The sequence below is a fragment of the Myripristis murdjan genome, chromosome 14 (genome assembly GCF_902150065.1).
Source record: "Myripristis murdjan chromosome 14, fMyrMur1.1, whole genome shotgun sequence".
Taxonomy (NCBI): domain Eukaryota; kingdom Metazoa; phylum Chordata; class Actinopteri; order Holocentriformes; family Holocentridae; genus Myripristis; species Myripristis murdjan.
The window spans coordinates 5,134,429-5,162,180 of NC_043993.1; the positions used below are offsets into that span (position 1 = coordinate 5,134,429).

The following is a 27,752-nucleotide window of genomic DNA, read 5'->3' on the forward strand; positions in this document are numbered from 1 at the left end:
AAACACAATACAGAGAACACTGGAAATGGTAATGTTACACCCCTACCAACTTGCTGTGCATTCTCGGTTATCACACAGGTTCTCACAAAAGATGTTCATTATCTGACACAAAAACACTGATTTAAAATTAATTACCACAAACTGGAGCAGTAACCACTGAGTAACGTTTTGGTGCTGTTGAGGTGTTTTGTTTGTAATTTCATTTGAAATCAACAAAAATTTGACCGATGTCTTGACCCTAGTGTGCTGCCATTAGATATGACACAGTGGTCTGTTGCTCAGAAATAACAGAACTCAAAGCGTCTTCCCTGTGGGGTTGACGGGTCAGTTTCTCAGACAGGAGGTTGTTGTTTGTCAATAGACGAGTCAACAGTTCAAGAAAAGATGCATGAAAGCAGCCTGGATGCATTTAAGTTTGCAGTATACTCGTGTTTAATGGTGTTAATGTGTAACTAAATGCTGATTTGTGGCTTAAACAGCTTTGTTGTGCACAACTTAGTCACAGGGAGTGGGATAGTTAATTGATTTAATCTGTGAGAAATTAGGGGATTTGGTTGACCTAAGAAATCTTTAGTCAGGGATGCCCTAGTTCACTGCCAATCAGAGTAATAAAGAGGTTTTATGTAAACTATGGCCTATCAGTTCTGACCTTTAGTTGTAACATTGCATCCCTGCCTCTTCCTGGAGCCAAACAGCATCATTTTGAAGATACTGGAGTGCATCATTACCCCAAATTTAAGCAAAATCCCATCAGCAGTGGTCAATATCACACAATACAGACAAATAAATGAACAAAGGAACGCAAAGAGACTGATTCCAGATTGTGGTGGTAAAAGAATATATGTAACTGTAAACAGAGTATGACAGACCACCTGACCATGGTGACAGCTAAAAAAAAAAAAAGCAACTTGACTGATTGACTCTACCACTCCCAGTGATGGATGCAGCCATTCTTCAAGCATCATTTTTGAAATATTACTTGCTGTCGTCTTTAAAATAAAATGTACAGAGAACTGGGGAGATTCAAGAGAAATTTGACACACATGAAAAGTTCTTTTCACATTAAATTCCAAAAGTCCCGCATACACTTTTTGTATTAATTCATTTCCATTGATTCATTTCCTTTTTCACCCCTCCATTGATTCATTTCCTGAAATAAATCAATTCAGGAACTTTGATTCCCTGCACTACACAAGAGACAAAGCACGCGGTTTGTGTGTTGCCTTCTTCTCATCTCACTTTTCACGGCCAAGCAGCTTGTTGACCGAGCTGCGACATGCTCAGCTCTGTAGGACACAAATGGACTTCCTCTGACATGTCAGTGTAAAAGCCCTTCCAAGCGAGCGATAAGTTAAAAACTGTAGCTCAGTTTGACCTGGTGTGTAACCCTCCCTCCCATGTGGTCTGCAGGGACACGTCGGTGGCGGCGGCAGTAATAAGCCACTCCCCCAGCAGCAGCTACGACACGTCAGTGGAGGCTCGAATCCAGAAGGAGGAGGAGGAGATTCTCATGGCCAACAGGCGCTGCCTGGACATGGAGAGCAGGTAACTTCACTGTGCACACACACAAAACACACGGCCATCTGAACACCTGTTAATGGAAATTTCACACATTTTCCACATCTTGTTTGTGTACAGTAAATTCATATTTCTTGCCTTTGTAATGTCATAATTCCAATTTTGTTACATGTTGTAGATATTTATTTATATTATTCGTGTATTGTCATGATGTATTTTAATTTCATACTATACAGTACATTCCAGCCTTTCATTTCATTCAGTTTTTTTTTTTTTTACTGCCATTATTTCTTGCAAATCCTGCATACACACTGTAGTTCATATATTTTTATATTGTTCTTGCTAAGCTGATAATGTTCCTTTGTGGTAATTGTATGAGGTGTTCTGTTCAGGACCCCCAAAACTGTTCTGTTTTTCTTTTTTTTTTTTTTTACTGTACAGGGTGTCCATAGTCTCTTTACAATTTAACAAATTTATTACAAAAGCAAATGAATAGTCAAATCTGTATAAATTATTACAAAATGAGGAATAGATACTGAAGTTTTTTTGACTCATTTAATCCACCTCTATATGGGCACCATTAGCTGCACGAGGCACATCAAGACGGTGCTCGATTTCTTGCCATGTTCGCTGTAGCAGAGCCTCATCAATGGCGGCAATGGCATCAGTGATCTTTTGCTTCAGGTCGTTGATGTCCAATGTGATTAAAAACTTTGATAACCACTCAGGACATAGAACAATTCTGATTAACATATCTCATCAGTTGCTTTTGTAATAGATTTTTTAAATTGTAAAGAGACTTTGTGGACACCCTGTATTTTCTTCCCCCCATGGTTTAGTTCTGATTAAATGAGGCTACGACACCCAGGACAAATACTGACGTCATCCATACTGTCCCGCCTCACTTCTCCTCCTCTCTCCAGGATCAAGAACCTCCACGCCCAGATCATAGAGAAGGATGCCATGATCAAAGTTCTGCACCAGCGCTCCAGGAAGGAGCCCAACAAGTCAGACGCCCCGTCCGCCATGAGGCCCTCCAAGTCCCTGATGTCCATTGCCAACACAGGCTCGGGCGGATCCGGCCTGCTCTCCCACAGCCTGGGACTCAGCAGCTCTCCCATCACTGAGGAGCGCAAGGACACCAGCTGGAAGGGCAGTCTGGGTAAGAACCAGGGAGGGAAATGAAGAACAACTACTCAAGTATTTAATGTGGCGCTTTCAAGAACGCCGGCTGAACTAGGGAATGGAAAGCAGCCAATTACAGCTACTACACTTAAATGTTAAGTCAAATGTAAAGTCACCTCAGAAAGCATTGCCAGTTAAATGGACCTTTAAAGCTAGTACTCTTCTTTTTACCAGTTTTTATGCCTCCACACTGGCCCGGTGAGGCCGGAGGCCATTTTCAGGTTGTCTGTCTGCCCATCCATCCCATTGGTGTGAATAAGGGAATTTCTTCAAATTTGGCACAAGCATCCACTTGGACTTAAGGGTGAAATGATTTGATTTTAGTGGTCAGAGGTCAAAGGTGAAGGTCTCTGTGAACTCGCAAAACACATTTTTGCCCGTAAATCAAGAATTCATAGTTTCACATGGTGTCTAACAGGATAAAATAATGTTGTAACATTTTATATATATATATATATATATATATATATATATATATATATATATATATATATATATATATATATATATATGTATAAACTACAGAAAAACACATTTCTGCTATTCAACATGGTAACTCATAATTTTCATTTGACTTCCTGTCACTGGATGACAGCCAGGACAGAGGGCCTCCTGTTCCTCATTGGTTTTGCTGATATTGAGCATCAGGTGATTATTGTTGCACCATATGACCAAGCTCTCTATCAGTCCTCTCTGCTCCTCTATAAAAATAGAATCTAAGTGAAGACAGCATGAAATTCTTCACTGGAATCATCCATGTCAATATAGTGATAACTTCCATTCCAAGAATACACTTAATACTTTTTATTAAATTCTTTGAATCTCTTCACTCTAAATATTATATAAGACTGGACAGACATGGATGTAAACTGCAAACTGAGTGATTCCTGAAGCTGTAATTCTAGGTTTTTTCTTTTCTTTCTTTTTTTTTTTTTTTTGTCTTTTTTCTTCCAAGGATTCTATCTGCAAAAATAACCTGGGTACAAGGAAGTGATGAGAACGATCCCTGTTGTATTGTTTGGACATCGAAATGTTCCCATAACACAAAATGCGGGCACAAATGTTGGGGTGGGACATAATGTGGGATGGGAAGTGTAAACCAATAGGATATTAGTCAGAGAGCGAAGCACAATTTTATTTAATGAGGATCAATCAAGTTGAAATCTGCCAAGTTGAAATTTTGTTTGAAATTTTTCTTTACAACTTCGGGGGCAGCATGTGATCACTATTAAAATACACTGTTTTTCTTGGAGTAAAAGTTTTCAGGAGGTCAGTTAAAGGGGATATATTGACATACATTGATGGTGGTGTAATGTGACTCCCTACAATGCGGTAGAACCAGCAGTGACCGTACTTGTGCTCCTGCAGGCGTCCTGCTGGGTCCGGAGTTTCGGACAGACTCTCTCAGGACGGAGTCGATCTCGTCGTCACCCTCCCCCGTGCTTCCCTCCACCCCGATGACGGCAGGCCACTCCAAGACGGGCAGCCGGGACAGCTGCACCCAGACGGACAAGGGCCAGAGCCAGGAGAGCAGCAAGCCGAGCACGCCGGCCCTGCAGAGCATGACGCTGCCAGCACGCCTGTCCAGCCCCAGCCCCGTCTACATACCTGACCGCATCGCAGGTGAGGACCTGCACCACACACTGCTCATAACATAGCAACTCTGTAAAGAAAGTAAAACCGAGGCCACAGTCCACTACTAGGCCCTGATCAGGATTTAAAAGACAGTTTGTGCTAAAATAATGTGTGTTGTGGATTAATGAAATGCCATCAAGCTCATGATTGTTGATGTTGAGTTGAGTGTATACAGATGTGAACAGCAGTAACCACTAGATGGTACTAAAACCTTGAATTTGTGTTCCTCTAATGAATAAAAGCAAAGACTGATGATGGTTCCAAAGTTAGATAGCCACTATGTGAGAGAAGTTACATTTTTCTTACTGATGACAATAAATTAAGAAGTCAAACTTCCTGATCCAAGGTTTACAAATTGGACACTTAAAGAGTGATCTGTTGATATTTTAGAGATTTTAAGAATAAACTTTTTTTTTTTTTTAAACAAATGATGATCATGATCTTATAAATAGGTTTTGTGCAGAGGGAATGTTTGCCCTCCTGACTACTTTTTTTTTTTTTTTTTTTTTTTTTAAGAACAGATATGTAGTAGCGTCTTGTTTTATTTATCGTTCTTGGTTTGGTCTGTGCAGACGTGCCGGTGTTTCACAGCAGCACCCTGGAGCGGAGGGCACCCGTCCAGTCCCACCCACAGCAACAGGCCCCTCCCCCAGCCCCGCCCACCCAGCAGGACGTGGACAACGACATGGTGGAGATCCTCATCTGACCCTGTGACCTCTGGAACTCAGCTCTGGCTTCTCAAATTTGTAATCCCAACAAGCGGATAGATGGATGGATGGATGCACCATCAACACACACACACACACACACACACACACACACACAGCGAAAAGGCCACAGAGCCTCAGCATTGGAAGACAGTGAGTCTGGATGATCAAAACAGGTGTAGAGATAAATTCATTGTCTATATCTACACACACACACACAAACCAAAATGGTTAAATCTCAATATAATGAGAACGACAGCATAATTAACAGACTCAAACACACAAACGTGTCTCCATGTTCACACACAAACAACACACTCAATACTCAGTTGTGCCAGAGCTATCACAGGGCAGTGTGTGGTAAAACACACACACACATGTAAATGCAATGTGTTTTTCAGTCTAGGTGAAGGATTTCTCTTCTTTTCCCTTCTTGACATTAACTGTAGCTGTTGCACGATTCACTGTTGAGGGGACAAAGACGTCGTTTTAATGCACTACTTTTTCGAGCTGTATTTTAATAAGAAAAAACCTTGACTGTGTGACTCGGGAGGTTTAGTGTCATTGCTGCAGCATGTACGGATTCACAGCAACAACAGTGCTGTCAGCCAACAAGCGCGAGCTGCAGCGCTGACAGCATTTCAGTGATTAGTGGGACATTTGGGAAACTTGACTGGCTGCTGATAGCCGGTGTTATCCAAATGTCCAGCTGCTCTAAACTTCTCCTTGCTGACATGCAGGAAAACAGCAGCGAGTTTTGTTTTTAAACAAAAAAAAAGCAAGAACAATCTGCAGACTTGCCTCAAGTGCTCAGTTCTCAAATAAATGGAGTTTCGGCAACTAGCAACTTAAGTTGCTTGTGGCACAGACGTGATTAGGATCAATAAATTGCCTTGTACAGTGTTGCTGGAGGCTCTTTAGTTAACTGGCCCCTTTTGGACCAAATGTATTGGCTACCTTTTCATTACATTTATTGCACTACTTATTTTTTTAAGAGTGTGTTTCTTTTTTTGTTACTTTACTTTATCTGACGTAGGTAATGTATTTATGTTTAATAAGTAGGTTATTGTTTTTTTTATGTTTGTTTGTTTTTTTAAATCATAGTTAGACATGGCACTTGGGTAATCAGAAGTGAAATTGTAAACTACAAAACCTTCTTAATCTTGTAAATATTGTATTTACATAGTGTATGTACTGTAAGGCATGTGCAACATATAACTGCATGTAGTGGGGGGGTGGGGGAGGGGCGGCTGAGCCATTCACAGATGTATTGCATTGCCCGAGCCACTGAGATCAAGAGTTGGGATGTTGGCCTTTTTTCGCTGGCAGCCATTTTGGCTCAACGTAACTGATGTGATGCACCCATCAGGCATCTCACCATGTCCATGTTACGAAGGGCATCGTTTTATATAGAGCTCTGATCTGGCGGCGATGTGGTTTCCATCACACAACTCGACCAAATTCTGTCCACGGCTCAGACTTTGCGATGCAAGGACCATAATGCACTGCTCCAGCGTTGGGGGAGGGAGAGTCAAACATTTTTCCACTGTGGTCCGGTTTGCTGCCTGTGTCGCCCTGCTGGCTGGGGTCAGTCTCATAAAGCGGTGCTTCTCGAGGGGTTTCTTAATGTAGAACATGAAAGAGTTCAGTTTCACCGCGATTTCTGTTAAAGCTTTGCAGCTTTGTGCAGCACCCAAAGGCCCGCCGTGTCTGCTGGGAGGCTCTGTGGCCAAACGTGTCAGTGCTTGCTGGTCCTTGGCAAACTGTCAGTCAGTACGTGGCCCATGGCCTGTAAGTCTGTTTTGGGGTCATTTTGCAGTCCTCAACAGCAAAGTATGTAAGAACCCACTATCCACGATGTGCAGGATGAGCACATGTTGATGTAGCAGCAATACAATGAGTTTGGATGTTGACCGATATGCTTTTGCTGCTGGTTGAGGTTTTCCACTTCAAGTTGTACTTCAGTCCAGGAAGCTCACCCACATTTTTTTGTCCAACATTTCCAAATCACTCTCCACATTTCTTTTAACATGCTCTTAAGTACCAGATGGGTGGGATTTATTGTATTGGGATAATGCAGATAGTATCAAGTAACATTTGACAGTCATGGTAAAATACACCATGATCTACCACACCTCCCATCCATCTGGCACCTTGGTGTATTAAAAACCATAAAAAGTATTTGCAGACACCATGTTTTGCTGATCTGTCTCAAAGGGCTTTGGTGTGGATGTGAACTTGGAGTTTATGCAACCGTCAATTGCTGAGTTTTCAAATGCCTTATCACTTGTGTTGTACTTTCAGGTTAGGCCAATGCTGCATTACATGATACTATGCACAGAGGAGAGTTAGGGATTGACTGTGAATGTCTTTCATTTAAATTAGGCAGAGGTAGCCTCCTGGCCCGATGCATCTCTCGCTTCTGACCAAAGGTAACAGACTGGCAATGACTAAAAACCTTTAAACACACTTAAAAAAATGTCCATCTTCAACTATTTATGCACGTATTGAGTCTTAAAAGTGATCAGTTAATTTGGAAGTGAGGTGAGGAACTTTAACTCGTTCCAAGAAGTGTGGTAAAACAAGTGACAGTATCTTGAAATACGCAGATCTCTCCTCTCATTTCAAGAAAATCCTTTTTGGGATGAGATGTTAAGATGGATGTTATTTTATAGTGTTTATTGTTAAACAAGTCCCTGTCAGAGGTTTTATGGGGTTTCAGGTGATGATGGCTCAAGCTGCACAGTTGGACGGCTGTAAGGTTCTCCAATCCACAAGCCACAAGTCAAAAATAGGTCAGTGTTTGAAAAAAAAACAAAACAAAACAAAAAAAACAACAGATGTGTTTTGGTTAAGTATTGGGCTTCCAATTCCAATAAATCTTGACATTTCCGCAAGAATTACACAAATTCCTTGTGGCACTCCAGCTTTAGCACATCCACAGAGCCCCACCATCGTTGCAGTTCTGAAAATGTCCACTGAAAGCCAAAAATGTGGGACCAAAGAAGCTCAGGCCAGCCGGCTAACCTGACCTGAGTGTTGTTGCAGTTTCAGAGGGTCACTAAAGGTTAAAGTATTTCACTAAAGGTCAAGGACTGTTTCATCAAAAGAACAGAGTTAGGAAATGCACTGATTTTATAACTGCAGATACTGATCTGATGCCGAGGACCGATCAGACTTTACTTTTAACAAGATGTAGACCACTATGGAACGGTCTTTGGACAAAAATGATCGCCCTAGAATCAGTTTTACTCGTTAAAAAATCCTTTTTGTGTGTTAAACCAGTTGAAAATCAAGTTACTTTGCTTTGAGTGCTGGCACATAACATGTGGTTGTGATATTTGGATTTGGTATTGGGGAAATTCAGCGATACCGATGCCTTATTTTAGCCCAGCATCGACCTGCCATCAGGTACCACTTTCAGTGGATCCTTAAGTAAAACTTTTGCTGGTCAACGATCAAGACAGGACTGTCACTGTTTATGATGTATTTTTCAAGTGTTATTTTGTAACTGAATAGGCAAGAAAGCACAGTGTTGCCAGTGTTGAGTAATAATATGTAAGCACATTTTTGTATTCATCAGTACATTGAGAAGTGTCCTTTACCTTGGTACTGTAAGAGTTCTAACAAAAAAAGTTGTGTTGCTTGTCCTCGTGCGTTCAGTTGGAATCTCAAGACAAAGGACCTTTGGGAACAGTCAGGATTCAGGTGGGATCATTCCATGTCACATTTTCTTTTCAAACTTTTCAAAATGTCAGCTTCTCAGCTTTGTTCTCAAATTGACTTTTTTGCCATTTTTACAAATATTGTCTCACTGGGTTTCTTAAGTCCAGTAACATAATGAAACTTCAAGTCTTCAAGTAAAATCTTGAACTGTTACAAAATTGGAGATTACATTTCATGTTGTGTAGCTGATAGCTGTCATGCAGCCTGGAAACAAACTGATGTTACAGCAGCTCACAGTGTTTTAACTTCTGGGACTCTGATTCCAGTGATGCCACTAACATTTCAGTATACAAATGCCTGGCTTGTTGAGCACAAAGTGCCAACCACAATTAGGAGTGACAGTCTATTTACATGTCTTATCAAAATACAGTGCTGGCACTCCATTTTAGTTTTAACTCCAAGAGGTTAATTGTTAAGTGACTAAATTCTGTAGCAGTTTGCTGTAAATGTCTAAATGTTTTTAGTCACCAGTTCAGATGGGATTTGTATGCTTTCCAGAAGAACTTAATACAGATTTTGTCCTGAGATGTCAGGTGAACATAAATGAATCATAAAATGTTAAGGCAGCTGGTGAATACAGGATAATTCTTTGAATCTAGTATAAGGCAATAATGATTGTTTTATCTTCCTGATCCCACCTGAGAGCCCAGCTCGCTGTCAGCTCCTGGTCCTGCTTCCTACTTCAACCTGTATTATGTTGGCCATATTTACCAAAGCATCTGATCAAAAACTGTCCAGTCAGTAATTTCTTCACACTTGTGACTTTGTGCACTCTGATTTTTTTCCCCCGCTGAGCCTTAATATTTTACCAGACAATGTAAAAAGTGCCTCCATACGTGCTATCAAATCAGTTGTATTCTATGTGAATATGTTGAAAATCTGAAATTTAGTCTTACTTGTCTTCACCAGGCTCTTGTGACGGGCTGTCTTTTGGAGAAAAAGTGTAATTACTGAAACCAATCTGTACTGTTAGCTTGTGGCTACATTACGTGTTGGTTTTCCAAGGTAATGCTAACAAACTATTTTATTGGGGGGAAAAAACTGTGGAAGCTGTTTTTTTTCCTATAGTGTGTCAAGTGCTTGGTAAAGAAAAACAGACTAAAACTTGAATTGTTAGGACATTCCTTTGAGAGGACTTCTTCTATTTCAACTTTGTGTTAGCATGTGCAGTTGCTCTGGAGCCATCTGTAATGTTTACCAGCTGTAAACAAACCGTTAACTCTTCAGTGTCGCTGTTTAAGTGAAACTCATCCTCCTCCTCCTCCTCGTCTCCAAGCGTTTCCACAGTCTGCTCATATCCATGCTGCTTGACTGTCATTGCTGTACAATCACAGTTCTTGTTAAACCAATTTTTAATTAGATTACTGATCAAATATCTTTTTATACAATTCATCTCATGCAGTTTCTTGTATTATGGTATAAGTCATTTAGTTTTTTTTTGTTTGTTTTGTTTATACTATTTCTGACAAATTCCCAAATAACCAATCTCCAAATGTTTGTTTCATAAACTGAGTTGACTTTTAGTATTAATTTAATTCTTTTGTTAAATAAAAAGAACTATTACACTTTTTGAAGGTTGTTCTGTTTTGTTTGTTGACTTTTTTAAATGATTAATTAAGAGGTTAGGAGCTCAAGCACTATGTAACCCCCATAGTACAATAAAGAATTTGTTTTTTGGTGTATATTCCTCCCATCAGATAAGCGCACGTCTCAATTTCAGGCACAACAAGCAGTCAGAAACAGAAAAGGGTTTGCAGTCTTGCTCAAGAGCACTGCAGAAGCAAAGAGCATGCTGCATTTTGCAGAGGTTTGAACCCGAAACCTTTTGGAGCATTTCTAACCATTGAACTGTTTGAGGTTATTTAAAATGTCAGTTAGATTTGACTGTATTTCCTATGACTCCCTGCAGCTTCTGCCCAGTGGCTGTTGAGTCAGATGGTGTAGGGTAGAGAGATGTCAGCACTCATAAAGGCAAGGAGTGGGAAAAACAACCCGGTGCATAGTCTCCTGAGAAACAAAGTGGGAAGACATGAACTCCTCCAGCAGGCCTCTGGTCAGTCTCATAAAATCACATCACCTGGGTCTCCTCAGACAGGCAACCATGTGTTTTACTGCTTGGACACTCAACTCTACATGTTGATGATTACTGAGATTAAACTTCTTTTTAATGGTAACAATTTTTGAAGTTTCACTGACACTGGGAAGCTCTCGTCACCAAGAGCAGATGGACATACAAACAAATAACATTCAAAGACAAAATACTATCAACTTGTGTGAAAAAGTCAAATAGAAATAGAAAAAATAAGGCCAAAACAGCGTCCATCTCAAATGTACAACAAGACTACGAGCCTGGGAGAACCGCACACCTTCACTGAAGAAATCCTGTCTCCAGTCAACTTTTTTTCAGCTCGAGAAACATCAAGCAGTCCATCACAGCGGACAAATCAAGCCAACAAACGGCACATTTTTAAATATAAAATCTACTTTTATTAAATAAACATACATCAAAAGTGGCACAACTTCAAGAGATATAAAACAGAACGAAGCCATGCTACAGAGTAAATGCTCAGTCGCTGACAGCCATTATTAGTAATCTTTAAATTCAGAGGAAAAACGTGTCACAGCAACAAGCTGAAGCTCACAGGTTTTCAAAGAAAATCTCCCACAGTATTTGGCCAAAACACACACACACGCAAGCGCTTCATATTGTAACCATTCTAATATATCTAATATATACCATTACACTGCAGCGTGACAAAAAACACGCATCTCCAACTATTATCTCCAAGTATTATGTTTGTCACTAGCACACATAGTAGTTTATTTGCTCAGTAAACTCAGTTTAACTGATTTTCAGTGGAGCTGTTTTCATTCCTATTCAAAAGCTCATTCATTCATTTTAACAGGATTTTTCAAGCATATATACATTCCAAAAAATAAATATTCTGCTTTTTCTCATTGACACCTATGCATTTTTTAGAACACTACACGCCAGGTCTTAAATGAGTTTCAAAGGACACGGCCTCACATACTTTGATGAAAACTTTGCATCTTTCATTGGTGAGCAGAAAAAACACCCACCTGGAGTGATGTACCACACTGTCGACATTTTCGGAGTGTATTTCTGACTGGCAGTGACTGGTGACCAAAGTCAAGTCAAAAACAAGCAGCATTTTGCTCCAATTTATACCACCAATTAAGACAAAAATTACCATTGCAATACAATACAATTCAAAGTCATGGCTAGCTCTGTTTTTACAGTCCTCACATTGTATGTAAACACAACCTATTGCCCTTTAAAACTGAGGTTTGTGTAGCTGGAGTGATATTTATTATTGAAAAAGTAAGGGGGTGTGTGTGTGTGTGTGTGTGTGTGTAAATTGACATAATGTTTCAGTATCTTGGTACCAAACTCTTCAGGTACCTGCAATAGCAAACGGTGTATTATAATGCAGATTTTGCGTTGGTAGCATCAAATGTAAGGATAAAGATGCATCCTGTCAACAACGTGTGTGCTGTTTGTATCCAGTAACTTTCCACCTCTTTTGGCTGGCTATTAGCATACGCCTTGGTATCGTCATTTTCAGTATATAGTGTATAAGCACAGCAGTGTGACAGTCCCAGTTTGTGTGTGCGCGCATTTGTTTCACCATGTTTGTGAGAACCAGTTTTAGGTGGACGTTTTTGCCCAGTGTTCACTTGTTTACAAAGGAATTAGCTCAGGAGATTTGGGTTAGAGGGTTAGCTTTAGGAATGCTAGGCAGGTTTTTGATGCACCTGCTTTCCTTCAAACTGTCTCGTCTGTTTCTGCTTTGGTTAGTGATGTCCTACATTTCCCATAATGCCTTTGGAAAACTAAGAAAAAAAAAAACTTGCCTGGACTTGATGCATCCAGCAATAACTATAATAAAAGGCAAGAGAGCAAGTTTTTTCCAGTTGAGAAAAACAAGCCTGTCTGGGAGCTGCTTTGCATTGTGGTCTATTTAACCATGATGCCAGTTCAAGTGTTTTAGTGTCAATTTTTCCTTCAAGGTTAGGGTGTTTGGGGGATAAATGTAGGTTAAGGAAGGTCCTCACATGCATAGTAATACAAAAATGTGTGTGTGTGTGTGTGTGTTTTATCTGCGGATCCACAGCCAGGCATTCAGCAGGCAGGCGGAGAGCAGCAGCGAGAAAAGGACGACCTCCGTGTTCTTCCGCTCGGCGTTTTGTCTCTCCAACCCCGCCAGCCGCCGACTCATCTTCAACACCTGACACAGAGACAGACAGAAAGACAGAGAGGGAGAGAGAGAGAGAGAGAGAGAGAGAGAAGGGAAGACCAATGGTGAACTGACGAGACAGGAAACTGAGTCAGATAGACAGGAAGACAGACAAGTTGGCCCACCTGTCTCCGGAGGACCATGAGCTCCACGACAGCCCCTCCTTCTTCTTCTACACTCCAGGTCTCCATCATACTGAAAACCACAGACAGGTAGACAGATAGACAGTCAGAAAAAAAAAAGACAGTGAAAGAGAGTTGGCGTCACAGTGGCCGAAGTTTTAGTTGCTCTTTGAATACCTTTACCATTGTTGAGGATTTGAATTATTCACTGTAGGGGTGGGAAAACAAAACTTGATACAACACAGTATTGCAATATTTTGTGTGGTAATATTGTATCGATACACGGACACCAAGAATCAATGTAACTTTTATGACAGTCAGTGAGTCTGTCTGCTTGACAATCCCATTTTTTCTGCAACAAAAATGACTGAAGTGAGATGAAACAGAATGGAAACTATATTACTACATAAAATAGATGATGTTGATGATGATGATGATGATGTTTTTTTCCTTGGGGACATAATTTGGAATTGAAAAAAGATAATAAATCACATTATATTGCAAGACATGTTATTGTAATATTCAGCTTAGTGCAAAATGTTTAAAATCGCAAAACTATCGTATTGTGACTTAAGTATCTTGATAATAGCATATCGTTGGGCCTCTGGTGATTCGCAGCCCATAATTTACTGCATCTGATTAACTTCAGTACTTGTGTTGTGTTGTGTTCCTACAACGTGGACTTCCATTTCCACATCACCACTAGAGGGCATTAGAGCATGTGTGTGCAGATGGTATGATGACAGGAGAGTTAATAGATGGAGCCCCAAACTGGCATGTGACAGTGAACTGTGGATCAGCGCTGAAAGTATACTGTGCGACAAATATGCTTATATGGTTTCTACATAGTGAACAGCATTAATCCTCTATTAATATATTTCCATTTAAAGACCTGTCCAGAGACTCCAGTCATTTTCATATCTTTTCCCGATACATCTTAATTTTCTCCACCAAGCACAATCTCAGTCATATTGAGTCTCACCTGTGCAGCAGGTGTAACCCTGCCCTATCCAGTGGGGTTAGGTACCAAGAGCCAGTTCTGAACCAGAACCAGTTCCAAATTTACGATAACCAGTTTATCATGCAGACAAAACTAATTTCAAATCTGCTTCTTGAATCTAATTTGGTCCTGCAATAGAGACAGAGTGCTTAGGTATGGCAGACCAGAGAAAGCCATCCAAAGTTTCAGAAAAGAAAGCACCAATGACACAACAAAATCACTGTCCAAAATCAATAAAACCTGCGTAGTGTAAACCATGAAGAAAGCACAGTTTTCCATGTCACCTCTTCTTCCTGTTAAGATCAACTAGTACTGTTGGCAGATCAAACTCAGGTGACATATATGCATTTTTCAGAACAACAAAAATGAAAGTTATACATGGGAATGCAGAAAATATTTTTTTTTATCCCCAGACTGCCACTACACAGAAACTCCTTTCATTCCCACAGTGAAGAGCCAGATGGCACAGAGATAGTAAATATCACAGAGCTGTGATGAGGTTCATTGGGACGGGATTACACTCCTTTTCAACAGCAGTGTATCCTGCTATCATTTAGTTTTGTTAAAATCGATCAGGATGTATTATAGCTCTGTATTTTTTGATGACAAAAATAGAAAGGGGATTCTACACGACAGAATTTAACTGTAGTTGTGTGATATGTTCATGTCATTTATTTCAGGGAGATGACCACAACACTAAACTGGTTTTGCTTTCAATGCATTATGTTTTCTTTTTGTATACAAATAACATGAGGAGAACCGTGGTCAGGATTCGATAAGAACCAGATTTGATATCGATATCAATCAATCAATAACAATATCCAGGCCCACTATCCAGTGATGTCAAAGTTAATCTTTGGTTTACTTGATAAAATGGGAGTAACAACTATTTAAATAAAGCTGGAGCAACCTTTATGAGATTAGAGGCAACAATCATACATCACTTGGGGATGTATTTAATAGGACCTTACATATCAATGAACATTAAAATCAATGTAAATATGCCAGAATATGCCAACTGTGCACTGGGAGGAGACTGGCTGAAAACTGCTATGAACTCAAACAAAATGAAACAGCTGTAAACACAGCTGCAGCATAAAGCAATTCACCATTTGATTAAGTGAAACCCAGTCCACCTAAACTAGGCAGTGAGACTGGTGCCGAGAGCCAAATATGCTCACAGAGCTGATAAAGATGAACAAGCAGCTGACAGAAAACCGCTGTGGAAAGGTTGCTGCAAATCTGTCCAGGTCAGGTCACAGATGTGAAGGCAGCTTCGAACACACACACACACACACACACACACACAGACACACACACACACACACACACACACACACACACACACACACACACTCGTTCCAGTCACCTTTTCCTGCTTTGTTCCACGGGTGCAGGGTCAGGGGCCTCGGCTACAGGAGTCACTGCTTGCGGCTTCTCATTGTTGTTCAGACTTTAGTCCAATAGGACAGAAAGAGAGGGAGAGAGAGGGGGGGTGCGTTCCATTTGTTAAACTGACTGCAGTCCAGCAGGGATTTTAGTGGCAGGCAGAGGGCAATGTTAGCCAAAAGCAAAGCAGGAACACTGAGGCAGATGAGAGCGAGAAGAGCAAGCTCCAGCCTACAGGTAAAAAGAGCCTGATAACAAAGCTAGGAGCTGATATGGGCTCAAACTCCAAGTTAAAATGGACACGATATCACATCTGATACCAAGAGACACATCTAATATATTTCAGAGGACAAAGCAACCTGGCTGCAATTTGTCTTTACCCCACCAAACTCATGAATGTTAGTTGATTAACTGGAAAGAAGCAGATTAAATGGAGAGAATTTGGGATCCAGAGAGACCAAACTCTTCCAAATCTGCAAGTGTTGTTCAAGATATGTGTGGGTGATCTGTATTAGGTGTGGAAGCAGCATCTGTGTCTCTCTGTGGAGGTGAAGCTCCAAGCAGCCAGAAGAGGGTGATGTTAGCAACAGCAAAGCAGGGGTGACGTAACCGGGAGTGTGAGCATCAGGCAGTATGGCACCAAGCTGAGAGTTACACTGCATGATTTCAGCACACACCATGACTGAGAATGTGGCAAGAGATCTGCCGAGTTCAAAATGAACAAATGGCTTCATAAAGTGGTTGATGAAAAACAAGACAAAGAAGACAATGCACTTGAAACGTCCAAACCCATAATATGTAAAGCCTAAAGTGCCAAGACAGGAGAGCTCACCATGAACAAGACAAATGTTACACAGTCCTAACTTCAGAGAAAAGATTAGAGAAAAGACAGTCTGAACATTTTTCTATGTATACAAACTGTGTGTGGAGGTTAGTACTTCACACATAAACAAATGCCTCATAACTGCTGTAAACATTCAAATCCTATTCTAATGTAAAACTGCATAACTGATCAAGCAAGGTTTTTCCCTCACTACAATTTGTGCACATTGCAAAGCTGCAAAGTTTTAAGTTTCTTTTGAGCACAATGCAAATTTACAGTTCTGCATGAGCAACGTAGAATATAAAACGTGCTTTTGATTTATGTTAACATAAGGTCTAATCACTGACTTGTGCATAGAAAGGCTTCCTGTTGCCACTGCACAAATTTTATAGCACACTGGCAAAAACAACATCCAAGTCTTTGTGTTTAACTGTTTTATGTTTAAATTAAAGAGAAACGAATTGTATTCTGAGTTTTCAAGCCAAACCTTGACACAAACTGAACTGTGGCCTAAAAACTGAAAGATGAAAAGGGTGTGCGATAACACCCTTAATTCTGACAATGCTCAGGAGGGTCATGCTTCCAAAAATAATCACCCAGACCTGTACTTGTGGCTGACGGTCTGCAGGAGGCGCTGAGACGCCTGCAGGCCCAGCTGCTTGGCAGCTTCCAGCAGGGACTGAGGGGACAGGAGGCCTGGAGGGAGGGCAGGCAGACCCAGCGGCAGAGCCACCGCCTCAGCCCGGGGTCGGGGGTCAGCAGTGCCGACAGGAGAAGGAGCAACGAAGGAGCGCTGGCGGGGAGGACGGCCTGAACCTCGACTAGAACCAGCAAGGAGGAGAAAGAGGAGACATGGAGGCAAGGTTGACAATGGAGGAGGGGAACGAAGAGGAGTGGAAGAAAGGGAGGAAGGGGGTTGAGGGGAGAAGAAGGAAAAGAAGGTAAGGAGTAGATGAGAGGAATGGAGAAGAAACAGGAGGAAGTGAATGACATTAAAAGATGGAAGCAGCAGAAGGGGGCAGAAAGTGGAGAGGAGAGAGAAGAGAATTAAGTAAATTAATAAGGTAAATCAAATCAAAATCAAAAAGACAGTTCCAGGAGAAGTGAAGAGGAGGCAGTGAGAGGAGAAAGAGGAGGAGAGCTAACTGGAAGATTCACCACAAGGAGACATTTGGCACCAGACATAGGGCAAATCATCATTACTATGTGGCAGGGTCATGCAGAAACGATGTAGAACAAGAATGTTTTTTGTTTTTTTTTAGGGTTTTTATTCTTTCTTTCAAAATCCACCAGCCAGTTGGATCATTTTATCATCCAAATTTGCAAACTGATTTTTTTTTGCAATACTAATTTAAAAAAAAAAAAAAAAAAAAAAAAAAAAAACACTTCGCAGTGCTGAGCAACTGATACAGAAACCCTGCAGTTAAATTTATTTCCCACAATGGTGATATGGCTGCTAATAGATCTGCTCTTCCATTTAGCCCAGTAATGGTGAAATATGTGGAAGAGACGCGGGGAAGCCGCTCTCTAGTCAATAGTCACGGTCAAATTCACCCCAAATCCCCAAGCTGTATGCTAACGGAAGCTTCTCGCTGAGAGTCTCCATATTTAGCCTGAACTCGACTCACATGACAGATTGCCTGGCTGGCTTCACATGAGGTACAAATTTAACACTGACCTACATGTGGAAGGGAATCTGGAGCAGCACTGCACCTCTCCCTGCAGGTAACACAGATAACTGCACACTACATGCTTCTACAGAGCATGCTCTGTGGAGTCACGACTCCCACCGAGACTATGAGGGCATTTTCACTCCCAGCTCCTGTTATCTGAACTTATTTCAAATGCTGGAGTGGTTTCCCATTTTATTTTGCTCCATTTGGACACATGAAAAAACATTTTCACTGAGGAGCTGACCATATTAAATAAAATGAGACATCAGGCAAAGACTTTGCTGAGGAGGTGGGCTTTAGTAAGAAAATAGAAAATGTTTAAGGTTATTTCATTTGCACTACTGCTAGCAGAATCATCAGTGTCTATGAACTAAATTGTAAAACAAATTTGGTGAAAAGGTGTCAATTTGATCAGGATATCATTCCATAAGCTGCGAGATAACACAAGATTATTCCTACTGGATGCTCAAACAAATCTGATGATCCACCAATGAAGTCCATGTTTTATTTACCATGGAAAAAGCCAAACTAAGCCAACTAAGAAAACTACTGCTCCCAGGTGGTTTTGTTGACACACTGATTTGATTTGCTTAAAACTGTGTTATTTTAAAGAAACCAAACCAACACATAAACTGGCAACAACAGTCCTGAGAAAGAGGTTGAGCTTTGACATGGAAAGAGATGAAAAAGAGTGTACTGATGGCGACACTGGAGGCCGAGGTTTGTGCCGTGTGCAGTCCAAGATGTGGCTTCACCTCTGAATCATAGTTCTTGTCATTTGTTAGTTCTTCATGTCTCTCCAACCATTTTTAGGTAGCCTTGACAAATCACCCACTTCCTCAGACTTCTGGTTTTACTAGTTTAAGAGTTTTTGGGTCTCCATTTCCACTTCCTCCCACCCTGCAGAAAGTTTCCTCAGGAAAAAGCATCAAGGTGTGATAGGTGTGGCCGGCAAAAAGAGCTCTTGAAGGCAATATTCAATCATGTAATTGAAGCAACTTGTGTAAATCATCGGGGCAATTAAGAAGTTGCACTTTCTTGTTCAGATTCACATGGACTCCTCCAGAGACCAATGAGAAGACCAAGGCTGGGTCTCATTAAATCTCTCCCTTTTTTCACAATAATCAAGGACCTTCTTCCAGGCCATCTATTCTATACAAAGGAGGACTAAAGAGCTTAGTCCTTCTCAGGTCCACTGTGCAATAAAGTGCAAATACCTATAAAACAGTAAAAAAGAGAGTCCCAGAAAAAGACACGGGTCTGTTTTAAAACGAGGTTAATGTCTCTGCGTTTTGAGACATTTATCTCTTTCAGGCTTCTGTGAGGTGCTTGATCAGATTAAATTTTAATGATCCGTGTGAGAAAACTGGCTTCATGGAGCTTCCTCATTGTAAAGCAACACTCATTTTACTTTCGGCAGTACCACCTATTCATGTGGGAAAATCATGCTCACAGTAACTACTGTTGAGAGTCTGCAGACACAGAAAGATACCGGACAATCTGCTTCTGTTTTCTTATGCTGTCTCTGAAATGTATTGTTCTTCATTCTCATTTTTTTACAGCACATCTCATTGCACCTCAATTTCACCATTCTTTGATTAATCAGGATTCAGTTATTGACTGCAAATTGTGATGCCTGGGTGTTTTCAGTCATTAAGACTAAAATTTCACATTCACACAACACTTTCAAAATACTACCTAAATCAATTAATTTGATTAATTTGAATAACTGCTTTTTCAGTTGTACAGTTCAACAGAATAAGCACCGTACTCTTCTTTTATGGAATCAAACTTATTCCACATTTCTCTTTACATAAGTGCAGTTAGATCAACCTGTAGCCTAAAAGAAACTGATAACTTCCTCAGCAATTCAATAAATAGCTTGCATCTAAGATCAGTGCAAATAGAACAACCTGACTAGACTGTAAAAGGAAACTATGAACTTAAGTACTAAGAGGCACCAGCTTTTTTTCTTTCCCTTTTTTGTATTTTCAACACAATCTATGCACAACCGCCAATGACAGCGGGACTCCCAACTTTTACTTCTTTATAAAGCTGCACATGACACGGTGGTTGTCAGTGAAGTGAACAAAATGTAAATAAAGTGATACATTTTTGGCATCAGGCAACTGATGATTGTCATGACAAAAAGGATCATGGTCTTACGCTGAGTCAACCCCACCCCCTGCCCCTACTCCACCCACCACTGTTAACTGCAGATGGGAGAGGTTGTTACTCACGAGCTGGACGGATGGCTGTGCAGTGCCAGCACCTGTTTCGGGTGGGTCGGGGTGCCAGGCGGACTCCTGCCAAAACTTTGGTCACTGTAGGATCTCCGAATGGTACACTGTCACACAAGAGGAGACCCATCAGATATGACAAAGCACTTCATTAAAGTTGTGAAAACATTATGACTAGTGACTGAAAGAAGTGACACCTGCTTTTATGCTTTCAGACCTTCTTTTTTGTGTGCTAGATGATTTAGAGCACAGAATTAAAAATGATAAATTAATAAATAATTTAAGTCCTTGGTTGACAAAATGCTAAACCTTCTACAGAGTATATTCTGTATAAGTTAAAATACTGAATAGAAGGCAACACAAACAGGATGTATTTGCCTACAGGCCACAAACAGGAATGGGCTTTATAGTTCAAACCGAGATGCATATTGCTCATCATGTATTACTGAATTTACTGGTGCAGGCACTAAAAGCACAGCAGAGTCACTTCCTATCTTGCACTGAAGGATGAAAACAAGCCCCCCCCCTCTCCCAAATCACTATCTATTCCTCATGTTTCTTTCTCTGGTCACTTCAGTGGGATTTCACCAAATAAAAAGTCCTCCATCTCTCTCCCTTGCTGTTGTGTTTATTTCATTTCTTTCACTTCCCTCTGATCATGGTAATTTTGTGGTTGCAGGGAATCATGTCACACTACAGCTCTGATCCCTGCACGTCTTATTACTGGATGAACCTTAATCTCTTGTTCATTGAATTTATTGACACTTAACAGGGGTGTCAGCTAGATGCCTAAAATGTAAGGGTTAAGAAAAAAATGAAATGCAATGGCTTTTTCTTAAAAAAAAAAAAAAACAAAGATGGATGTAATTTATTACTGCATTTCAATCTATGTTTTTTTTATTTTATCTGAAATGGGTTTTACAGAAATGTTGGCAGACTTCAAGACCTTGGAATAAAAGTCATAAAATCACACAGAGCTAAAACGTCAGTGTTTCTTTCCAAAATATTGCACGTCCATTGGGATATTTTAAAAAATTGTAGCAATATTCAGTGCTGACTAAAAAAAAAAAAAAAAAATACACACACAACTGATTAGATCACCAAAAATGATGCAGGATGATAAGATGACCAATCACTTAAATCACAATCGATGGTTTTACTATCCTTATTTTTTCCTTCTTTTTCCATATTTGTCACATTCTGACAACTTAACAGAACAATCGTGGGAACAGATATGGATCACATCTTGTTCTTACCCCTGCTACATGTAGAGGTTCTCTGTAGAAGACGTCGTCCAAGTTTGGATCCAGCACCAGCGGGGCATGGCCGGACGGTCTGGAGGGGGTGAACAGAGGTCTGGGGTTCATATCCGGAGCTTCTGAGGAGGAAGGTCATACAAAAAAATAAAAAATAAAAAAAAAACATCAAAGAGGAGTTTGGGAAGGTACTTCAACTGCCAGATAAAAAGAGGGCACTGCACCTGCCAGAGTTTTTCAATGATACCACAAATTAAAAGAAGCCAATTTTATATTGAAATATAAGGACTGTGAGCCTTCAGAGTCAACTGTCTAAACTTGTCAACTGGGTCTAAAGGTCTTTTATTTCAGTTAAACTAGGTAATTTTGCATCATGCACCTTTAATATAATTGACAGCTATCAAACTGTACAAGGTTCAGAAATTAGGGGTGATGAGAGAAGCAACATACGTTTTTCACAGACACAAATAACACACAAGAGACATGATAGGGGTTGAAACCAGAGAAAATGTGTTATTGGCAATGTTTGTGTCTTAGAAAACCAGGGGTTGCACTGATAAATCAGCAGATATATTATTTTTATTCCAATTATTATCAGTCTACTATTATTTTCACTGCCAATATTTAGCCATTTTTGTGAGCATTTTTGTGAGCTTTTTTTCTAGCAGCATCCCTCTTAATACAACTGTCACTGTGTTTTGGTTAATATCCTCTAGACAAGCTGATAATTGTACTATGACTCTTAAAAAACCACATATTAGTATCATCCATGACAGGTGGTGAGATATCAGATATTAGTCTGGAAAAAAAAACATTTCAGTGCATACCTATCATAAACTTTCATGAATGAGCTGCTGGTTGTCTGGACCCACCTGTGTATGTCAGCCTGTCAGGGACGTGCATGCTGTAGGCAGGTGGAAGCTCGTCCTCCTCCTCCTGGCCCGCCCACTGCCGGCCAGGCCCAACGCTCAGCCGCTCCGGGATGCGCATGTTGTTGCTGATGGCCTCCATGAAGACGGGGTCTTGGCCCGGCCCCTGGGACATCTCCCTCGGGTACGGAGCGAAGGACGCCATCATGAACAAACCTGCACGGCCCAGTTTTATGAACAAAGATTTCTGTTACAGAAACTGCAGCATTGCTGTGACTACCACAGAGATAGATTTAAGGCAATAAAAATAAATCAACCAATCTCATTTCTTGACATGCCACCAAAGAAATAATTAAAACAGGAATGCACGATATTGAATTTTTTACCGATAGGTGATATTCCAATATTTTCAACTCTTTTGGCCGACTGCCATTGCCAATATAAATATACGCACTTTATTTCACCTAACTGCAGAGAACATAAGTCTCATCTGTAGTGGAGTTAAAATGTTATTATGCCTACTCATACTGTCATAGCCCACTGGCAGATGCAGACATAAAATATAGGCTAATGCTTTTCAAAATGTATACATTGACTGGAGCATCGAGCATTTAGGCATCAAGCATTTACTAGCCTGTTGTGTCTGCAGAAATTCTCACTTCAGCCAGATAAAGATATTTCACCTGAAAACCTTAATCAGCCGATACCAATGACCTGCCAAAATAGGCTATATTGTGTGTCCATGTAGAAAATGAATAAATAACAGTTCCCAATGGACCATAAAGAAAAGACAGTGGGAAACTACATGGGGCAGGTGCTTGAAAAAAAGTAATTCATTTGCTATCAATAGTGCTGGCAAAAACAAGCACTGCAAAGCAAAACAAACAAACAAAAACAGACAGAAACCATGCTTGGTTTAGCAGCTTCCCAACTCCAGCACTACACTGAGAGCAAATAAATTACTTGTTGGTTTACTATATGCTTTGCTTTCCCTCCTTTTCCATTAGCTTTTTTGGTAGGCTTTTTTTTTTTTAATATAGCCTACTGCACACACTAATTTGTCAGGATTACAGACTATGCAACTGCTTCTGGCTAACATGTAGTGTACGGGCCACTGCTTCACGCTCAGGCTATTTTACTGTAGGCTACAAATGTGGTGTGCATTTCAAATTTGAACCAAGTGTATTTATTGTATTGTGTGTATTTATTGTACTGAACAACTGGATGCTTAAATTTCCTCCGGGATAAATAAAGTATCTATCTAGCTTGTGTCATACACCAATACAACATCTATAACACCAGCCCAAAGGCAAGCCTTGGTGTCAGAACCAAAACTAATCCTCACAAGCAACCATCAGGTTTGAATCCTCCCATCCTGTAACTTCATCTTCATGGTTTGACTAAAAGGGCCCTTGGCTATATGGCTAACAAATTATCTTACGTTTCTGTGTCATTTCTGTGCCTCTTTTGTTGTTTTGGTGGCATATTTTTATTATCCTCATGTATGCCTGGTCAAAAGTGGAGGATGTAACATCACAGTGTCAGTCTGTTGCACACAAAAAGCAGGGGCTTCTGGAGCTACCATTTTGCACTCAACTTCAATGATCATACAGGGAGAAATCCACGGTAGGAGACGACAGAGACCGATTTTGAGGAGCAAAAGACAGACCAGAGTGCAGTGCTGCCACAGCTTTGTCCTCAGTAGCATGTGAAATACAACTCCTTTCACAGCCTTTTTTTGTCATTTGGACGACCAGGCACACCACAGCTTTGCTCTCTCTTCCCCTCTCACTTTTTCTCAACTGAAAAACTCATTTTTGAGTCCTGCACCAAGCGCCATCCTGCAACCCAAACCACAGTGCAACACCCCATGCTTTAATGAAATTATAAACAGGATGCAGCAACTTGTAGGTTAGGCTGGGTTTGCCTGGCCTGAAAACAAATTCTTAATCCAGGAGACTGTTGGCTAAATGTAGACATGACACTCCTTAATCTGTCCATTATATATGCAGTTCAAATGGCAGCAGCAGCAATGAGACCATCGTCATCACAGCCTGGCTTTGCAGTTGTAGACCGGAGTTTATTAGATTTTGGCTGTCCTAACACAGGTTGACATAGCCCTAATGTGGGCTAGGTCAAATTTTGAGAAAAAGAAAAAATTGGAAATTAGGGGCGTAATACACACACACGCTATACATACATGCAAATAAAAAGTCAAGACAGAACAATGACTGTTGAGGAAGACCACTACACTACCTAGAAATCATTTTACCTATTTTTTAAAAATGTATTATTATTAAATAATTCGGTAAATTTGGGCATTAACTATGACCACCAAATTTTGTTATAGTGCATATCTGTAGCGCAATGACAATAAAGGCTATTTATTTGTATTATTATTTGTTTATTTGTACTTTATTTATACAGAGAGACTGTTTTTATTTATTTATACCCAGAAAGTGTTTATTTTAATTTGTATGAATATATGTAAGTAATGTAATGAATTGTGTTGTGTTGTAATGGTGGTTCCCAAACGTGAGGCCTCAGGACCTTCAGTGGACCTTGAGTGGTCTGCAGGGATCCCCGGTCCGCACTCATCGAACTATTATTTCACTGAGTGTATATTTCCAAAGTCAATATCAAGGTTATTTAAAGCACAATATCACGGTCTCAAAGGGCTTTACATGCCCACATGTTTACAACAAACAGGACGACACCACCGACTTAATCCTCATAGCCGAGAGAAAAAAATTATGACACAATAAAATCTTATCAAACACGAGATGCAACGCTCCTCTGTTTGAGGGAAACAGTGTTGACTCTAATTTACCAACTAACTGATGTCCACACTATCACCAAGGTCGTCTAGTAACATCATTTTATACGACATGTAAGCCAGATATGACACGTTTTTAAGAGATTCCTCAGTCAAACCTCTCATGTGTGTTTAACGACACTAGAGTAAGTGCGTTACATCACTCCTTCGTTAAAGATAACGCAGGATACATCATCCCTTAACAAAACTTTATTTTCGACACAAAGGTACATGTGGGGACATAGAACTGTTTTGCAGTACTAAGGATATTCTGTCGACATTGGCAAGTCAACGTTACCACCCAAATTCAGAGTTTCTAATTCTGATTTATCGTCACAATTTGCATAACAACACTTGGATGTAAACCTAGCTAGCTAGGTGGCTAGCAACAGGTTGCTGCTGTTGGGTAAGTTGTCAAACTTCATAAACACGACACGGTGCCATGAAACGTAAGACAAGCTACATGCTGTTTATAATGCCGAGTAAAATGTTAGACAACTCAATAAGCAACGACAGAAACAGAGGACAAACCTGAGCTGAGGAGCAGAGAGCTGGGTCACGGTGTCAAGCTGAGTGACAGCCGCCGTGCTTTGCTAACAGCTAACGATTAGCTAACTTTGAACCGCAGTACGACGTTAGCTTTGGGTACCCGGCGTGCTGTGTTCAAGTGCTGTCAGAAAGGTCGTTTACATTGGTGCAAGCAGGAGTTAAGTGCCCATGGATATTCTAATGATATTGATTATTAGGGTCAGTGGCCAGACCATAGGTATTTGAAGATAGTATACTGAAACCTGTATCATAGATATGTTATTTGAACATGGTAAACTGATGCTACAGGCAAAATGATGGGACTGGGTTGAATTAAATTGTCTGAAATAACTTGTGTTGATGAATTTGACTAAATTGACAGACATTTTCGGTATATTTTTCTTAGTTCGTTAGTTTTGTAAGAATGCAGTATTGTTTTTCTGAAATCTAGTTTTATTTTTATTTCAGTTAACTAAAATGTTTTTCTCACACCTAATGTTAGTTTTTAGTTTTGTTTTATTTAACTGTAATAACCTTAGTCCATGCTTACCAATAAGTAGCCCATGCCACCACAGGGCTCGTGGCACAGGGAAAGGAAGAATTAAGACAGTAACACAAAACATATGTAGGATCAAACACAATTTAATATGTTCACAAAGTAATTACTGGTGCTTTGCAGACGACACAAGTAAAGAAAATTGGCACTTGATAGAGTATGGAGTATTGTGAATGACCAGCTACTCAAGTGATTAGATGCCGCTGTGTAATTTGTAAGAATCATGGAAAAATGACAAGTGATCATCACTTAAACATTCAGCTGTTTGTGTTGAACTATGTTGAGAGACAAACAGGTAAGTCGTAAGCGCATGAACACGCTCTGCATTTCTGAACTCACTCAGATGTTTGTGCATTAATAAAAATCATAAAGCATCAACTGGAGGGTGCTCTTTATTTATATATGTACATATACAGTATAGGTACATAATATATGAAAGCTGTATATAGTTGTAGCATAGAGATGATCACATGAGGATGACTTTCATGAGGAGGTGGGATTGTTTTTAGCATGGGTGCAACACACACATGCACACATGAATATTTGTGTACGCGTACACACACACACTCACACAGTTTAATTTTTGCACTACTAAGTCTGTTGAATATAGAACAGATGCTTTAATCCTGCAATCGCACCAGGAGTATTTTTTGATCATCACTCCTGGCAAAATCGCAGAGACGAGCATCACTCCAACATTTTGTCGATAATTCAGCAGCACAAGTTAGATCCTATGTTTCAGTAAATGTTAGCTTGAGGTCAACAGTATGGAGGGAGACTACAAGATGATGCAGATTACTCTAGGAGACAGTGAGTGCTATTCATGGCAGATAGGAAGACTACAGACATTTCATTATAGGCTGTTTTGGCACATTTCAACCCACCCACCCATTCACACCCACACCACGATAACAATGCTTCAAAATAGGCCAAGTGTCGAAACAAAACCCAAAGCCTTAAGGGTTTCTCTCATACAAACTGTACATAATAAATTACTGAATAAATAAACTGGATATAATAAACCAATCCTAATAATTAATTTCCTCTTATAACACGTGACCTTGGAGAGAATGTTTACATCAATTAAACCTTTTGGAGCTGAGATATTACCTGAAGCACACAGGTGTTTCTCTGGCTAATGTCAAAAATGAAAAATATTGATGTTACTTGTACTTGTTATTATTTTTTTGGATCCAAAACCGGACAATATGTGGTCTGCATCTTTTTTCTTGGAAGGCTCAGGAGACTTCTGTGTAAAATCAAAGACTGCTATAAGACTGGCAGGTTGGCGTGGTGATTTGAGTGACAGTCCGGTAACGGGAGGTCCTGCTGACTGTTCAAATGTGTTTCAATGCAGAAAAAAAGTCCTGCAGCACAATGATGAAACTAATTTTTTGTATATGTTTCAAAACAAAAGTCAGAGGTTTGTGTTTGACAAAAGCCAAGTATGC

General features: G+C 40.2%; 2 protein-coding genes across 6 annotated transcripts in view; one reads left to right on the plus strand and one right to left on the minus strand.

Annotated features, from left to right (window-relative positions):
• Positions 1-5,879, plus strand: part of amot (angiomotin) — a 33,366-nt gene extending 27,487 nt beyond the window's left edge. Inside the window, exons 12-15 of one of the 2 annotated variants that reach the window (XM_030069816.1) lie at positions 1,411-1,545; positions 2,442-2,680; positions 4,072-4,326; positions 4,911-5,879. In XM_030069816.1, the coding sequence (XP_029925676.1) occupies positions 1,411-1,545; positions 2,442-2,680; positions 4,072-4,326; positions 4,911-5,044 (763 nt within the window). In that variant the 3' untranslated portion in view covers positions 5,045-5,879. The remainder of the gene's footprint in view (positions 1-1,410; positions 1,546-2,441; positions 2,681-4,071; positions 4,327-4,910) is intronic. The other variant, XM_030069817.1, reaches the window with a different exon arrangement.
• Positions 5,880-11,233: 5,354 nt separating this feature from the next.
• Positions 11,234-25,877, minus strand: LOC115372095 (mitochondrial fission factor-like). Of its 4 annotated transcripts, none has more exons than XM_030069820.1 (8): positions 25,749-25,877; positions 22,406-22,618; positions 21,534-21,652; positions 20,278-20,384; positions 16,967-17,185; positions 15,522-15,605; positions 13,156-13,225; positions 11,234-13,021 (listed from the first exon to the last, which is right to left on the minus strand). In XM_030069820.1, the coding sequence occupies exons 2-8, from the start codon at positions 22,608-22,610 to the stop codon at positions 12,890-12,892; spliced, it is 936 nt and encodes a 311-aa protein (XP_029925680.1). In that variant the 5' UTR covers positions 22,611-22,618; positions 25,749-25,877; the 3' UTR covers positions 11,234-12,889. The 4 variants fall into 4 exon arrangements, with proteins under 4 accessions (XP_029925680.1, XP_029925678.1, XP_029925679.1 ...); XM_030069818.1 differs by having other exon boundaries at positions 21,534-21,655; XM_030069819.1 differs by having other exon boundaries at positions 21,534-21,655; positions 22,406-22,627; positions 25,749-25,822.
• Between the last annotated feature and the right edge of the window lie 1,875 nt (positions 25,878-27,752).

Bases quoted from the DNA above. Each gene is read 5' to 3' on its own strand.
- LOC115372095 (XM_030069818.1), bottom strand. From the start codon at position 22,610: ATGATGGCGTCCTTCGCTCCGTACCCGAGGGAGATGTCCCAGGGGCCG. The intron at 21,656-22,405 runs GTGGGTCCAGAC...CTTCCTCCTCAG, and splicing joins TGACAGGCTGACATACACAG to AAGCTCCGGATATGAACCCC. The intron at 17,186-20,277 runs GTGAGTAACAAC...TGCTGGTTCTAG, and splicing joins CACAGCCATCCGTCCAGCTC to TCGAGGTTCAGGCCGTCCTC.